The sequence below is a fragment of the Vitis riparia genome, chromosome 8 (genome assembly GCF_004353265.1).
Source record: "Vitis riparia cultivar Riparia Gloire de Montpellier isolate 1030 chromosome 8, EGFV_Vit.rip_1.0, whole genome shotgun sequence".
Taxonomy (NCBI): domain Eukaryota; kingdom Viridiplantae; phylum Streptophyta; class Magnoliopsida; order Vitales; family Vitaceae; genus Vitis; species Vitis riparia.
In genome coordinates this window covers 7,400,882-7,417,923 of record NC_048438.1, presented here as the reverse complement: position 1 = coordinate 7,417,923, position 17,042 = coordinate 7,400,882, and the positions used below count along the sequence as shown (strand labels likewise).

At 36.6% G+C, this 17,042-nt stretch overlaps 1 protein-coding gene and 1 pseudogene across 1 annotated transcript in view; one reads left to right on the top strand and one right to left on the bottom strand.

The window, feature by feature from the left end:
* The window catches only part of LOC117920834 (digalactosyldiacylglycerol synthase 1, chloroplastic), a 34,261-nt gene extending 28,834 nt beyond the window's left edge, over positions 1-5,427 (top strand). Inside the window, exons 4-7 of the mRNA XM_034838491.1 lie at positions 2,932-3,416; positions 3,502-3,768; positions 3,973-4,322; positions 4,617-5,427. Of these exons, the coding sequence (XP_034694382.1) occupies positions 2,932-3,416; positions 3,502-3,768; positions 3,973-4,322; positions 4,617-5,148 (1,634 nt within the window). The 3' untranslated portion in view covers positions 5,149-5,427. The remainder of the gene's footprint in view (positions 1-2,931; positions 3,417-3,501; positions 3,769-3,972; positions 4,323-4,616) is intronic.
* Positions 5,428-11,471: 6,044 nt separating this feature from the next.
* Positions 11,472-14,181, bottom strand: LOC117920985 (annotated as a pseudogene).
* Between the last annotated feature and the right edge of the window lie 2,861 nt (positions 14,182-17,042).

Genomic DNA, 17,042 nt, shown 5'->3' with positions numbered 1-17,042 from the left:
AACCAAGTAATCTTTTCCTTACTGAAAGCCACAGAGAAAACCACACCTTGACTTCTTTCAGTGATTGAAATCCACTTCCCCCCGTGATTGCCTTCAAAACTAAAAACCTTTCTTTCCACCTCGCAAAACCTTCTTCTTCTTGTCAGCTCCCATCTTCTCCTTTGTTAGTTGATGTTTTTATGACAAAGGAAAATATACTTTAGGTATATAAAACCAAGTCAATTGATATAGTGCTCGGTTTGGTTTGATATATATATGTAAATTTCAAATCTTTGGCTTTTTATTTTTTATTTTTTTAAATTGTTTCAAGTGTTGAACCTTCTAAATAAACCTACTCCAAAATAGAGTTTTATCAAATCTTTGGTTTGAACCTTCAGAGATTAATGTCCTCCCTCAGTTCAGTGCGTTTCTCTCCTTCTTTGGCTGATTATAGAGCGTGGTCTTTGTCTTCATCAGGCCTGTTTTCAGTGAAATCTTTTTTCTTGGCCTTGTCAAAAGTCTCTAATCCTATTTTGTTCCTTCCGGCCAAGTTTTTGTGGAGTTCAAAAGTCCCTTCAAAGGTTAAGGCCCTTGCTTGGTTAGTAGCTCATGGGAAGGTGAACACCAATGACAAGTTGCAGTTGAGAAGACCTTACAAGTCCCTCTGTCCTCATTGGTGCATTCTTTGCAAAGGAAATGGGGAGACGATTGATCACCTTTTTCTTCATTGTCCTATTACCATTGGACTCTGGAACAAGCTGTTCAAGCTAGTTGGGCTGGTTTGGGTCCCTCCAAGGAGCTTTGTGGACATGTTGGTTATTGCTTTTAAAGGCTTGGGGAACTCCTTAAGAGGCAAGACTCTTTGGCAAGTTGCTTGCCTCACTTTGGTTTGGATAGTGTGGCAAGAGCGAAACAATAGGATTTTTGAGGATAAGGGGAGATCGGAAGAGACGTTATGGGATTTGATTTTGTTCTATTCCTCTCTTTGGGCTTCTTGTTCTATAGCTTTTAGAGGAGTTCCTTTAAATGTGTTACAACTCAACTGGAGTGAGGTTTGCGCTTCAAAAGTTTGAGTTTGGGGGTTTCTCTTTGTTTTTAGCTATTGTTGGGGGTTTTTATGTTGTTCAGATTGTGTAGGAAGGACCTCTCATCCTTCTTGTGGTTTCTTTTGTTTCTTTTTTCTTTCTTTCTCATGTATCTTTCCTTCTATTAATATATTTCTCTTCGTTTCTGATCAAAAAAAAAAAAAAAAAAAATATTGCTTTCTTAGCCATAAATCAGCAAATATAATTTTTTTGGACACATTATAAACTTTTTAAATCCATTTTTAAAATTGTTGGATACATGAGAAAACAAACTTAAAGAAAAGGGTAAGACCCAACAATTTGGACATGCTTACTTAAATGACACAAAAACACCAACATAAAAATATTTATTAGAATATTGGTTGGTTTGGGTTAGTTTGGTTAAAGAACTCCTACCTTGAATTGATACAAACTTAGTTGGTTAGGCAAAAAAACCTAACCAAATTGAACCAAACAAAGGTCTCCACCTAAATCAACCCGTGTGGGTTGGTTTAGGATGGTCAGGTTGGTCAGTTTTTTTCATAAAAATTAACTAACTTTATTTTTAAGACAAATTGAAATAATCTATCTAAAATATTATATATTACTTGGACAATTAAATAAATTAAAATAGATGCAAATCTTCATTTACCTGACAAAGGTATGGGTTCACAATCCATTCATATCTAACAGCATAGTTGCCAACTGATCTATCATATCATCCTTATTTTTCCTCTTTTTTTTTTTATACTACTTTTGATATACAGACAGATCCATGTGCATAATTGATTTTTCCAAAGATAGTTAGGTTAAATGAGGTAAATATAAGCATTCATTAATTTCATGCATATTGTAAGCATTGAATATTGTTGTTAAAATGAAGCTGACAAAATATGACATTTTAATGCTTTTTTTTTTTTAATTATAAAATCCTCAAAATAAGGATTCTAACCTTTAGTCTATAAATTTAAGTTCCAATATCGGACTACACCCCTAATAAAAATTATTAGGCCAAAAGTTCCAAGTTCATTCTAGCCCCGACTCCTATAGTTATAGTTATGATCATATACAAGTAACACCCTCTATGTCTAGTAATAAAAATTAGGGTTTAGATGCCTTATAGTTTTGAACTATAGCAGTTCCTTGCATTGAGTTGATTAATTAAGTGCATGTAGGGTGCTTTAACTTACAGAATTTATGAACTTTCCAATCTTTAACTGAATAAAATTAAGAAAACCATGTGGTTATACATGTTTCTAAGATTGTGTGCTTCTAAGCGCATTTAAGAAAAGAAAAGTTTCTCTTCTTTCTTTAGTCTTTAATTAGTCAAGGAGATTTGGCATTTAATATTGAAGAGACCCTAGTCTATGGTTACTTGGTTGTCTCAAGCATGTGGGCTTGTTTCTGGGCCATCCCCCTGCAGGATATTATTTCCAATAAGAGTCTTATATAAAAGCACCAATGGTTGGGCCCAGATGTGGTCTGTTCAACATGATAAAAGGGTGAAATTAAGCATCCTTGTTATGTTTTACAAGTATTAGAAAAATAGTGATGGTTTGGGTTCATTGTATATTTTGTTCTATTGAAAATGGTATCTCAAGGAGGCTTCAGTGATCAGTTAGCCTGAGATGTTGCATGTAGGCAAGTTCATATTGAAATGAGAGTCTGGGTCCTATCAGGTACTAGTAGGGTTTTGGTTTGCACAATGGTGGTAATGCTTTATGGCATGACAACCTGGATGCAGAAATAAAAAAGTGGTTGTTTAATTTATGTTTTGGGATCCATGTTTCTTGATATATGTTCATTAATTGATTTCTACATCAGTCTACAGCACATGAATCTTTACAACTGGTTATAAATCCTTGTCATGTTTTGGTAACAATTACAGATATATGTGACAAGATAGTGGAGAGCTTGTGCAGCAAACGTAAGAACCAACTTCTGCTGCGCTCTCTCTCTGCTGGAGAATCTTCCTTTCTTGATAGTGATAACACTAATGATGAACTGGATTTAAGGATAGCAAGTGTTCTTCAAAGTACAGGGCACTGTTATGAAGGTGGCTTTTGGCCTGACTCTGCAAAGCATAACCTGTCAGATGGGAAAAGGAATGTTGCCATTGTTACAACTGCTAGCCTTCCTTGGATGACTGGAACAGCTGTAAATCCACTGTTTCGGGCAGCATATTTAGCAAGCTATGCAAAACAGAATGTTACCTTGTTGGTTCCGTGGCTTTGTAAGAAAGACCAAGAACTAGTTTATCCCAACAGTCTCACTTTTAGTTCACCAGAAGAGCAGGAGGTTTACATTCGTAACTGGCTTGAGGAAAGGGTTGGTTTTAAGGCTGATTTCAAGATCTCCTTTTATCCAGGAAAGGTAGTTATTTGATGAACTGGATTCTTCACTCTCTTGTTAATCATTATAGTCAATAAATGACATATTTGTTCTTGTTGTTTCTTAGTTTTCAAAATCTAGGCGGAGTATTATACCTGCTGGAGATACTTCTCAGTTTATTCCATCAAGGGATGCTGATATTGCAATCCTGGAAGAACCAGAACATCTAAACTGGTACCATCATGGAAAGCGTTGGACTGATAAATTTAATCATGTGGTTGGTGTTGTTCACACAAATTACTTAGAATATATCAAGAGAGAGAAGAACGGGGCACTCCAAGCTTTCTTTGTGAAACACATAAATAATTGGGTTGCAAGAGCATACTGCCACAAGGTAACTGTCTATTATGTGCATATTCTGATCTGATGATTGGTGATGTTCTTTCTCCATTTTGTGTGTTTTATAGCATGGTCTGTCTGTAACTAGTTCAATATTTGGAGATGGTCTAAGTAATTTTTCCAACAGTTTTACCTTTGAATTCAATCATACGGGACCTTTTCATATTCATTAACTAAATTGCATCTGATCTCTATCCAGGTTCTTCGCCTTTCTGCTGCTACCCAGGACTTACCCAAGTCTGTAATTTGCAATGTTCACGGTGTGAACCCCAAGTTTTTGAAAATTGGAGAGAAACTGGCAGAAGAAAGGGAACTTGGGCAGCGGGCCTTCTCAAAGGGCGCATATTTCTTGGGTAAGATGGTCTGGGCAAAGGGATACAGGGAGTTGATAGATTTGTTATCAAAACACAAGAATGACCTTGATGGCTTTAACTTGGATGTGTTTGGGAATGGAGAGGATGCACATGAAGTTCAGACTGCCGCTAAAAGGTTGCATCTGAATCTCAATTTTATGAAAGGGAGAGACCATGCAGATGATTCACTTCATGGGTAAGGATCCTTAAGGAGCCCAATTCACCGTGTTTTTTTTTTTTTTTCCTGAAAATTATTCCCTGAAAAGAAAATAGTATTTTGAACAAGTTTCAATTGATCATTGATGTATTTTGAAAAGTGATTTATATATATTTTTGAAAAAGTCTAAAGCTTTTAATCAGATAAACTCAAGAAGTCTGTTGCTGAGAAAGCAGACTGAAATATTTCTCCTGGGGAATAATGTAGTTCCATATAAATGATTGTGAACAAATGAACCTTGCTGATTGTTCACATCTTTCTTTTTCCTTGCAGTTACAAAGTCTTCATAAATCCCAGTGTCAGCGATGTGCTCTGCACAGCTACAGCTGAGGCCCTTGCTATGGGTAAGTTTGTAATATGTGCAGACCACCCATCCAATGAGTTCTTTAGTTCATATCCCAATTGTTTGACTTACAAGACATCTGACGATTTTGTTGCTAAAGTGAAAGAAGCATTGGCTAATGAGCCACAGCCTCTTACTCCTGAGCAAAGATATAACTTATCTTGGGAGGCCGCCACCCAGAGATTTATGGAGTATTCTGATCTTGACAGAGTCTTGAATAATAAGGATGATGCACAATTGAGCAAAAGTTATGGGAAGTTGATCACGAGATCAGTTTCGATGCCAACCCTCTCGGGGATGGTTGATGGAGGGTTGGCATTTGCCCACTACTGTCTTACTGGGAATGAGCTCCTTAGGCTGTGTACTGGGGCAATACCTGGGACACGAGACTATGACAAACAACACTGTAGAGATTTACATCTCTTGCCTCCTCAGGTAGAAAATCCAATATATGGCTGGTAAATAGGTTATAATCAACCTGTAACGACCATTCTGTATAGTAATTGACCGTGCTTGTTAGTTCAAGGGTTTCTTTGTTTTCCTCATTAATGATAATTTTCTTTCGTAGCACGCACCTTCTTCATACAGCCAAAATCCAAGTTTTGTTGCGTTCTCTAGTAATTATGTAAGATGACATTCAAAAGTATATAATTTCATGTTTGGGAGATGGGATGTGTACAGTTATAGGTAAGTTATGCTAATCACCATATGTTGCCCAAGCTGTAAAAAGCACATTGTATCTTTCCTTGACTCTTACTGTGTTCTTGTACCATCTTTGGAGCCCCTGTCGTTTGCTTGTGGTATCCATCCTTGGCTCTGCGGTGTTCTTGATGTTATGGCCCTTGGTGAGATTAATAAGCATCTATATAGATTGTCTGTACAGGTCTAAATCTTTTGCTGTTGCTCTTCTTGATAACAAGTTGCTTCAGTCTAATATACTTGGGGATTTTAGTCTGACTAAAGAACTTTGAATGATATACTAATTAAAAAAACAATGTTATTCTATATTTCTTATGTGATGATCATGATTTATGCACCACTTTCAACATCCTCTGATCGACCTAATTATACTGTGTGATTATGCCCCATAATAAGGTTGAATCTAAGTAATGCAAAGTGTTGAATAAAGAGAAGCAACTCTCAAAAAGAGCATTCTAGAAATCATAATCATCTCAATTCATGCATGAAGTCCACGAAGCATTGTATTTTAAATTGTGATATCTGCAGCTTTAAGAGTTAATTTTAGATTTGTATTTTTCATTTTTTATAACATAAGTCAAATTGATTCCATAAACCCATACATAATGTTCTTGTATGAGGGATTACATTTTTCTTGTGTCTTGTTAAAATATGGTATCAAAGCCCACGCTTATGGGACGTCATGCGTTTGAATATTTCTCCCAATTTATAGGAAGGTTGTCACAGCTAACACCTGAAGAAGTCGGCTTGATCTTTTAGGTCAATTGTTAGCAGCTTAACAGGGGAGAGAAGCCATGGTCCGACCGCTAAGTAAAATATGAGTAAAACATGCATTTAAAAGCTTTAATGCACATGTTTAAAAGAAATACCTCCAGCTTGAAATATTTCCATTTTAATGTCATATTATTCTGCTTAATTTTTTGAAAAAAAATAAAAAAAATCATACTTTGTCGAGAAGAAAAATTGTTTGAGCACATCTGGATATCCTTTGCATATCAAGAGTACTTCTCAAGGTTTGTCCTCAGTGACAAAATTTTCACTGGGGGAGATTGTGAAATGCAATCCTAAAGAAAAATATCACCGTTCCCAGCCTCCAATTATTTCAATGCGTCAGCCATATCAGAGTGATTAGGTTTCCTGCACTTTCTTCGTAGAAAATTCACATATGACATGAAAGCATCCTTTGTTCTTTTCTGCAGAGTAAAAAATGATAATTTAAGCAAAAAGTAGATGATGATCCTTCGTTTTTAAGATTGCTTTGGTCATTCTTGTTGTGTTGCTTTATTTATTTAGATTATCTGTTGTAGAGGATACCCGCATACTTTCCTGTCAAAGTGAACACATTCTCATATTGAAATCATCTTGACCTAACATATCTCATGCAAATCACCATAACAAAGAGAGAATTTTAAGGTTAGGGGGGAAGAAAAACCAATAATCTCATGCAGAACAAAAAGATGTGTACTGGGTCCACCCTTGTTGATCGTGTGGTTCACGTGTGGCCCTACTATTCTAATGTACGGAAAGCTAGTGTCTAGATTATATACTTAAATTTCTGTCTTCTTTAAGCATGTGATCCCCATTTGCCTGGAATAGTGACTCTTCAACAGGTTTAAGAGTTTTTAATTCATATTCAAATGGAGAAAAGGAGTCTTCTCTGTGATTAAGAGCTTGTAGGTATAGCTTGAAATGTTTAAAAGTCGAGGCATACCTCAGCACTGAACCCACACAAACCAACCACCAAAAGAAAAAACAATATTAAGATAGATATAAAAGCTTGGACTAGATAAACCAAGAATCATTAAAAAGAGGGAGAAATGATGACCTGTTGATTGGGGAATGATGCATATTTGGCTTTGAGAATTATTAAAATTTGCTTACTTTCAGGTGCATATCATTAGTGCTATGGAAACTTTCCAAAAGCTTCACATGTCATCAGGCTTAAAAAATGAACTTGAACTTAGTGATGCGTATATCAAAAGAAGTGGTACATGAGTAGGAATAGATGAAATTATTAAACTGATAAACATGAAATGGAATTGAAGATACACTCAAACATACTCATTTTTAATATGTCTAGGAAGCAATGATGCATTATGCTGCTGTATGGACTCTCTTTGTTTTCAATCTGTTCAAGAAATGATAGATACAGGTGAAAAACATGAGACTTGAAACACACCGGGCGATTTATTCATTTATTTTTGTGTTCATTTAGTATTTTTTTTCCTCAATATGTGTATCTAGAATTCCTTCTCTTTAGTCACAGACAAAGTATAGAATGGTACTTGGGCTCAATTTTATTCCTAGTTCCTTCCTTTCCTTTCTTCCCATTTTATTACAGGGTAGACATAGAGGTGCCTCTGTGATCAACTTCGAGTACTCTCTGGAGTTAGTAGGTTGAGTGGATGGTGACTTGTAGTTGTAAATTAAATAAACTTCATCTCATTGATTTTATATATTAACATTGATGGCAAAAACTGATGGTTGCTTTTCTCCTATAGTTTTCTCATAGGCTGAACCGCCAAACCAATTAGAACCAAAAAAGTTAAGTGCGAATACAGTTGGCCTGAATGTAACTTTGGAGAAATCTGTGAAAGAAGCCAAGTGTTTTTTGAATTTACAAGTAGCCATTTACAATACCCACCATACCTTAGTGTTTTCTAAAGGTGGAAAGCTATGAGCCTATTAGAATGGTCTTCCTGCAGATCCTGCTATTACATCACCTTCTCTTCTGCCCCTCAACCACAAACAGCAAAACCAACTGTGTTGTAGATTCTTTTCTTCTGATAGCTTCACCCAGCCACATTCATGAATCTGACCTCCTCTTTGGTTCCGTACATTGATTATTGTAGTTGACCTGAATGGCAGAACAATGGTCAGCCTTTCAATGTGGCTTATGCCTAAGCTGTGGGATTGCAGTCACTATAGATTCTGATAAAAGTCTAATAGGGGACCAAGAGGACAACCGTGTTTAGTATTTCGAACTTTGTTCTCCACATTATCTCTCATCTGGGTTATAATAATGTCAACTTGATCTTCCATTTGCTAGGCAATACCAGTTAATCAGCTGGTGACAGTAGAATGTTCAGCTTTCTAGCTTGGTTTAAACTCTGGGATTGCTGCTATTTCTCAACTTTGGTAAAGTCTACTAGGAGACAAAAGAGAATCAATAAATAAATACAGGTCTATTCTGTAAGACCAACCCAGCCAAGAACTCAACTGAGTAGAGGATGAATAATGACCTTGGCATGAGTCAAGGGGGGCTGACTCTTACCCGAGTTGGGTTCACCGAATTACACCAATCACTGAGTTGGATTCCATGTCAGCAGAAGCTGCTTTGTCACATGATGAAATGTAACTTTTGATGTGTGAGGATAGTATATTCTATTTGATTCTCTGTATATATAAATCAAATACTTATCTTTAGATAGTTGGGTGCATATTCCATTTTTCCTATTGTGGACTTACTTTAGTGGAGGGGCTCTGTGTTAAACTCGATCTCCTTTGTTTAGTTTCATATTAAAGTGTAAACAAACAGCACCATCTTTGCTTTTGAGGGAAGAAGTGAAATGGGGGAGTAACCATACTTTAATTCATATATTACTGATAAATCTTGCTCCAGGGAATCTTATTGTAAAGTAATGAGTGAAGCACTTTCAATGGAAATTAGGGGTGGCAGGCGTGGCACGATCCACCTTCAATAAGGTTTTGCTTCTGGCAGTTAAAAGATTATTTTCATCTTCAATAGTTCTTCTTTAAGCAAGTGTTTTCTTTGTCGACTGTTCAGAATCTGTTTTGACTTAGAAAAAGGTGCTTTTTTATGTTTTGAAGCATTCATGGGTTCACCTGGTCAAACTCTAAATGATCAATAACTCATGAGAGGAGTTTTTGAACAAGTCTGGATCTGAATCAAGAGATACTCTCCAAAGAATCTGTTTGGAGGTTTTGATTTTGAATCTGGATCAAGACTTTGGCATGTGGATAAGCAGTGCCTTTGGGGCCAATTGGAGGGGGATGTGTGGAAAAGGGTTAAAAGGGTAAGGGAAAAAAATAGGGAATGGAGACATTTTAGTTGCGCACTCAGAGCTGATTGGAGGGCTAGAAAATCAGGCACACTCATTTTGGATTCTGTGGACCTTGTGGGACTGCTTCTTGCTTTGGTAAAGTTGCTTGTAAGCACGAACTTTTTAGTCCATCACAACGATTTTCAGCCCCACTGAGATTTTCAAGCCTTGCTCTAAAGAATCATAAAAACCAAGTACTAAATGTTTTTAATTTATTAATGACTTGATTAATTTTTAAATAAGGTTTAATACAATGTTTTCACAACTCAAGAAAGTGCAGGAGATGGCTCCTTTCCAATATAATTTTTGGTAATCATGTTTTTATTTTTAAAAAAGAAAAAAATTATGATGTTGAAATTTGATGATTCCCATTAGTATGATTTTACTTTATTTGTTCAACCTAATTGGGGAAACTATTGAGGTCAAGATGAGCACGCTAGCCCACCTAAAGTATATATTAAAGTCAATTCTTTTTCTTCTGCCACAAGCATAAATACCAATTGTTGGTAAAGCTAGAAAATCCACCAATGGAATTTTACCTAATTGTTATATAAGTTTAATAACACAACTTACTTGTAGTTCAAATTAAAAAATAAATACAGGTGGAAGAAAAACCATTGATTTGAGAGGAATTTGACCCAACAAGAATCCGCCTAAACCTGACCGAATGCCAGCTTCAACAAACTTGCTTAATCTGACTCTTAAAAGTGAAAAATTCCCATATGGAAAGAAGGAATTTTCTATGATCCACTTGCGTGAGAATGTAAGTGGGAAACAACTCAAACCCCAACTCTGAGACTTGCCCTCTCTTTCTGGTTTCCTCTTTAGCCTGTTCATCTGAATGTGGGCAGCCTCAGGATCTTAGCCCATTGATGGTTAAAGCACAAACCCATGTGGTTATTGTGAGTAGCACTACTGCAACTTGCCCTCTCTCATGCATTTACCATGCCCTCCATCGACCCATGTATACCACAATCAATTTTTTTTCTCAACTTTCTCTCAAATATGATGAGGCCATTATTCCTGCAATTCTGATCATAAGAACAATTGCACTATCTCATCTGGGTTTAGGAAAAATATTTTATTTTTTGGATCATTTTATCATCCTCCCCAAGCTCTTGCCTCTTAGAGGTAATTTTTGTCTCTAGATTCAGTACCCCTGGTACCCCACCAAAGATCCAATTCAAGCTTATAGTACTTTGGAGGTTCGATTCATGCTCCCCTGGTTAGCACCCATTGGAGGTCAAGTGGAGACCAAACTTGGCCCACCATATCATCATGTCCTTAAATTCTATGTTGTACAGTTCATCTGCTAGCGCTCACCTTTGTGAATGCTTGAGAGTACCGTACGTCCGGAATATTGATGGAGACATCTAGGGAGAAAACACTGAAATTCATACAAGTTTCTTTTAACATTGAGAGTAACTCAATCATACTTGGAAAATTTTACTAGTTTGATCATCTCTATTTTAGCTCAATCTGGCTTGGTGATTTTGGAGAATGCCTTGCAGTAATGGCCGTGATCACTACTGAATGAAAACTCTTCTAAGTTCCTAGGAAAAGCTAAATTAAGCACTAAATAAACCAATATAATAATCACTACTGCATATATATATTCCATGCAAACTACACAAGTATCTGGATGACTCATGAATGAGATGAGAAGCCGATAAATCCACTGTATTCTAAGTAATTGTAGGTTTTTTCAGAGACTAATTGTTGAAACCAAATTCATTATACATAATATAGACAAATGTTTTGATTTTACACAGTATAAATTATGGCATGCTAGTGACTAGTGAGTCTTTGACTTATTTTTCCTTTAGGAAAAGAATTGTCCTTCACTGTCATGATTTTGAATTCCAAGTGGGTTCTCCTGTTTTATGTACTATGTAACTTTTCGAGTGATTTAAATAAGCAGAACTTTCAGAAAGTGGGAAAGGAGCAAGAAGCACACGAAATATTGATCAAGAGAGGAGCACTGACTTTTTTCTTGGGCATTCACTTTTTTTTTTTTTTTTTTTAATTGTAATACGCATAACAGAGAATGTTACAACAGAAATCTTCCCTACGATTTATGAGACCAGAACTCATTTCACCCCACCATGAAAAGTAGGTTGAGTGTTATGCCATGATCACTACATGTTAATAATCAACACATATTTACATGACTTTCATCTTGTTTACCCTTAGATGGTCCCTTGTCATTTTCTGGTGAAACTGAGGATGCTTCATCAATTGTGATAACGACATCGGTGGCATCACTGTCAGGAATAGGTTTAATGGTGCCCCGATGAAGTAATTGTGGCTTCTCTGGTGTTACGTTAGGTTCAACACCCTTAAAATGTGCTAGGCCAGAAAGCTCATGGACTGTTTCAGAAACTTTTTCCATACATTTAACAATCTCAATTAGTGTTGAAGCAACCGTGGCATCTGGTATGATTTCTAAGAGGTCTGTCTCATCTAACGAGGCAGCATTCAGTGCAATCTCAAGGTCCTTGACAGCAGCTTTAGCACTCGCCACATGTGGATCAGCTGAGGAGGGGTCTGTCATTGTTTTGATTGCTGAGGCTAAGGCTTTCAGAGCTTTGCCCGATTCTGAACTTATCTTTGTGCATGGTTCTTGAATTTTCATTCGGAATTCAGCTGATACCTATCAAAGTAACATAAAAAAATTATATCAGAAGGTGGATTTATAAATGGAACATAAAAGCAGGAAAATAGGCGAGTATGTAGGTTTCCACTATTTTTTGTCAAACCTCCATGACCACAGAAAATTTAAAACATAATGGAGTAATTGATAAAAAAAAGAAAAGAACTAAAGTGCCCTAAATGGCAATAATTTGATCTCCATTAACAACTTTGTCAGCATCCATTTGATACATTAGATAATTTTTTTATTTTTATTTTTTTGCCTAACTTTTTTTGGCTATAAAAAATGTTCAAGTTTTCTTTTTCACTGTGGGCAAAGCAGTACCCTTCATATTGGACTTGTTTCTTTTTTCTTTGGTACTTGTTCTATTCAGTTTGGCTTATGAATTTCAGTTTGTCTTTGGTTTAGCATTACTATATGTGAAGGTAAGAAGTTATACTTGAATCTCGGAGTTTATGTAGCTGCTGATAGCTTCAATGTGGTATGCACATTGGCGAGTAAAAGCTCCAATCATGAGGTACTGTTTCCATGGATGACGGAACCTGAAACGGCCATGGCAGGGTTCCCATGATGCAAAGTTTGCCTGAAAATTTATGAGATGAATTAGGTTGAACTTTAGTAGAAGATAGTGCATGTTAACAGTGGGCCATGTATGAGCAGAAAGCCACAAAGAAAATTTCATGCCAAAGGAAAAGGTTGGTGCACGCTACTCACCAAGGATTCTTCACTGCTTTTTGAATTGAGAGCACTTTTATATCCTTGAAGAAATGACTTGTCATCCTTCGAGTCCACAGCGCTCTCACCATCAAAAGGTTCCTTAAAATATTCACCTCCAAATCCTGAAAAATCTCTCCTTAATTAGTACGCTCTTTCCAGATCAAATGGAAGTATTGGAGAAACAAAAGTGCAAATTCAGTTAAAAATAATGTACCTTCAAGGAAGTTTGCAAGCTTTTCCATATTGCGGACAGTCATGTTATGAAGATCTTCGCCAGCCCACACTGGACAGACAAAAATGGCTATGATTATGCAGGTTGCTCCTCCCACAAGGATTGTCGACAGCCTTTGGTGGGCCAGCTCTATATGTCATTACTCGATACCCCGAAACAGCTACCAAGCTGAATGTCAGTATAAATATTAGGACCCCGTAATCGTATCTTGCCTTGATTCTCGGGAAGAATCTTGAGAAGGTGGACGCTGTAGCTGCGCATGCCCAATCAATTTAAATGAGATACATGAACGGATGGGGAATGTATACTTATATGTGTTTGGTTGATGAGAAAATGAAAGAAAAGAAAAAGTTTGGAATTGGAATTGTTATCCTGTGTAAGATCCCAAATTAATTTTATCTTCTTAAAATTAGTCCATCTTGTTGGGAAATGGGAAGTGAAATGGAGCATCAAGTGTGTATATATACCTAGTAGGAAGACAAGGATCCAAGGACAATCGGTTCTCCTTCCTCTCCAAATAGACTTGCCAACTCTTGAGCTCCAACCCCGAGGCTCCGGCTACCATTGTTGCAAAACCTCTATTTAAACTTTTGCTGAGGGTTGCGCCTGAAAGAACAAATTAAGGCACAAACTAAGGATTCTTATGTTTTATTGACTTATAAAGGGAATAATGCATAGCCCGATAGATAGCTTACCAACAGTGAATTCGAAGACCACCACCACGGTCAGGACAGCCCACATACCCGAGATCCCAAAACTGTCGTACAGGGGTCTGAAATAGTAGAACATGGATATCAAGGTGAGAGCCAGTCCCACTTTTAGGGAGTGAATAATTTTCTTGGTCGTCTTGGCTTGTTTCTGGGCGTTTTGGCTACTTGTACCAGCTTGGTCTTGGAGGACTTGAGGCAGTCCCACCATAAGCGAAAAAACCAGCTTTCTTCTGGGTTTCTGCTGCAATTTCCATGGTTAATGAGTGTTGGGGTCGATGTTTTGACAGGCGAAATATATGAGAGGACGGTTATAACTAACTGAAAGGAGACCTTTTGGAGTGGTTTTCCTTCCCCTAAGCAATGTTGAGAGGGGGAAAGGGCAGAGGGGCAAAGAATTGAGGTGCCTGGAAGGAAGATGGCTTTGAAGGGAGAAAATGCTTGGGAGAGATTCTCGCCAAGGCTGAATTTATAAGATGAGTTCAAGAATATTATATTGGTACATGTGTTGGTGTCTGTTGCACCTAGTGACGAAGGACAAAGATTTTCGCCGACAAAGAATTCCAATGTGGCTGACTGTGCCTTTACTTGGATCTGAGCCATATTTTTATAACCAGAACAACACTAGCCCACCAGGCATTCAAAACAATAAGGTTACGGCACCCTTTTACTTTTAGTGCGGAGTTTCCATTGCAAACCACAATATTACTATTGGCATTGGCTTTTTTCTGAAACCCTATGAAGCCCATTTCCTAACACGATGTTGAACCTAAGCACTGTAAAGTTTGTAACTTATGCACTGTATCCACTGTTCAAAAGATTGAGAATGGCTTTGACGCTTATTATGCTGACTCAGTTTTTTGATATACATTTATGCATATATACTGGTAGTTCGTATTATGAGTCAACTCAGTTAAGGCAGCTCAATGGAAAAGAATGGGACTAAACAGGACAAGTGTCATTTATCGGCAGCCCAAATTAAATGGGTGCAATCTGATAGGGTTTCTGGTTTGTTGAACTGATCAGAAAATGGAAAAATGACTAGGGCGTGGAGCTCCATTTTCCAGACAATGCGATTGAGGCAGCACCATGAAAAGAACCAAGAAGATTTTTGACAGCCTCTTAGGGGTAAGAGTACTTCTGTTACCCACTAGACTGGCTTGCTTAGCATGAAGTTCAGTCTTCTGGAACCAGGGACCATGAGAAGATGGTCCACTACTCTTGAGTGATTCACTTGGTGCTCATTATTGCTCAATTAGGCTCTACAGATATTATAAATATCTACTGCGGAAGCCACACTGGATTCTCATAACCCTCCCCTCTAAGTTTGACAAAGAAAGAGGAAAGGCATCATAGGCATGCCAATTAAGCACTAACGACTCACGCGCTAGTATTCATTAATTCTTTCTTGACGTTGATTTCGATCACGCCCCTAAGCATGAATGAACTTAGATCGTTATTTATGGGTTCATGGCCTTGATGATAATCAACCAATGAATATGCGTATTTGCTGAGTTTGAAGCTAAATTCTCGTTAGCACTAATTTAGTCCGAGAACCAATGAGTATGTGTGTTAGGTTGCAATCACTAAAGAAACCAAATGATTTAAAAAGGGAAGAAAAGAAGTTAACTCTATGATTTCTAGTAACATTGGTGTGAAGGGCTGCAACTCATGCATTGACAAGAGAGAGAGAATTATGTCACCATAATCACTGCATTAACTTTTACAAGAAAAGTAAGCATCACAGTGGATCATAATGACAGCAGGATGACTATGAAAAAAGGAAAAGAAATGAAAAGATGACAAGATGACTCATATTTATACATATTATAAATTCCTTTCTTAGAATGCCCCATACTTCCTTTTCCCTTTTGTATTTAGATATACATTAATACAAAGGAAAATACAAGATTGGTCCATAATACTTATTGATAATAGACTGCTAATCTATATATAATTGAATGTGCTTATCATGGATGCTTTTAAACCTAGTATTAACAAATATTTTTAGAGAGCATAATGCCTGAAACATGTCAGCAATCACAACATAGCATACTAGGATCTGACACGCATTAGATAATTTTTTTCCTTTCATCTTTAACCCTTTACAGGAACTGGCCAACTGATCAATAGGAGATTAATTTCAAAGCCTTTGACAATTTTTTTTGGCTGTTTAAGTGCTAAGTCTTCAATAGATGTTTATTAGTTAGGCGAGTATGAACTTACACCACAATGGTAACTTTCTTTTCTATCTCCTTCATCTGCACTCGAATTCTTGCCAAATTTGAAAAAATTTCAGCTACTTGCTTAAATATGTGGATAAATTTGAATGACATAATAGGACCCACTAAGAGGGAAACAGTGGAGCAAGACAGATTGAATACCATATATATTGACTTCCAACACTCTCATCCAAACTTGTTCCTCTCTTCCTGAAATCCTGCATGTCTTTTTTGTACAACTGCAACCAGTATAGAAAGAAAATTTTTTAATGGTCTACAATCAGGCCACCTAAAATGAGGCCAAATTGAGGGCTTCTCTTGACCTAATTGATTCTATTCATGTTAATAACTTTTGTTACTGCCATCCTAGCTGTTTGAAATAAATGTATCTGTGCACTTACTTGAAGATTAGGAGTTTTCGGTAGGTTTTTTTTTTGGTTTAAATTCTCAATCTAATCTCATGTTGAAATATTTACCAAATAGTGGTCACCAACTATGATTTATACACTAAAAAAAAAAAAAAATCACATAATGGGCATGATGAGAAAGGCTAAATTGACAAATATTTTTGAGAGGACCTATTTCCATTTTTTTTTCTTCAAAAACACTACTTTGACTTTAAACTCGAAGATTAGTCTATGTCTTATTTCTCCTTTCCATTAAGCAACACCACACCACCATCCTCCTGTCCTATTACAGGTTTTAAAATTTAGACAACCAAACATCCACGTGATTTTGTTTCTTGCTTAATTAAGTTGGTTTACATTATTTTCTTATTAGCATAGGTGCGACTTGTCTGCAGTTCAGTGTGTTTGCCCTCTTTTCCCCTTTGAAATTGTTAAAGATTGACATGAGCAATGAAACTAAAGAACTGGATATCCTTTTCTTCCTTCTTTAATTCCCTTTTTCTTGGGTATTTATTTAGATAGAAGAGTTTAACCATGGAGGATTTTTTTCCTTTCCCTTTTTTTTTCTTTAACTTAATTTAAGTTATTAAATATATTAACACATTTGATAAAATAATTTAGTATTATAACTTAAAGTTATGTTTAATTTTAAGTA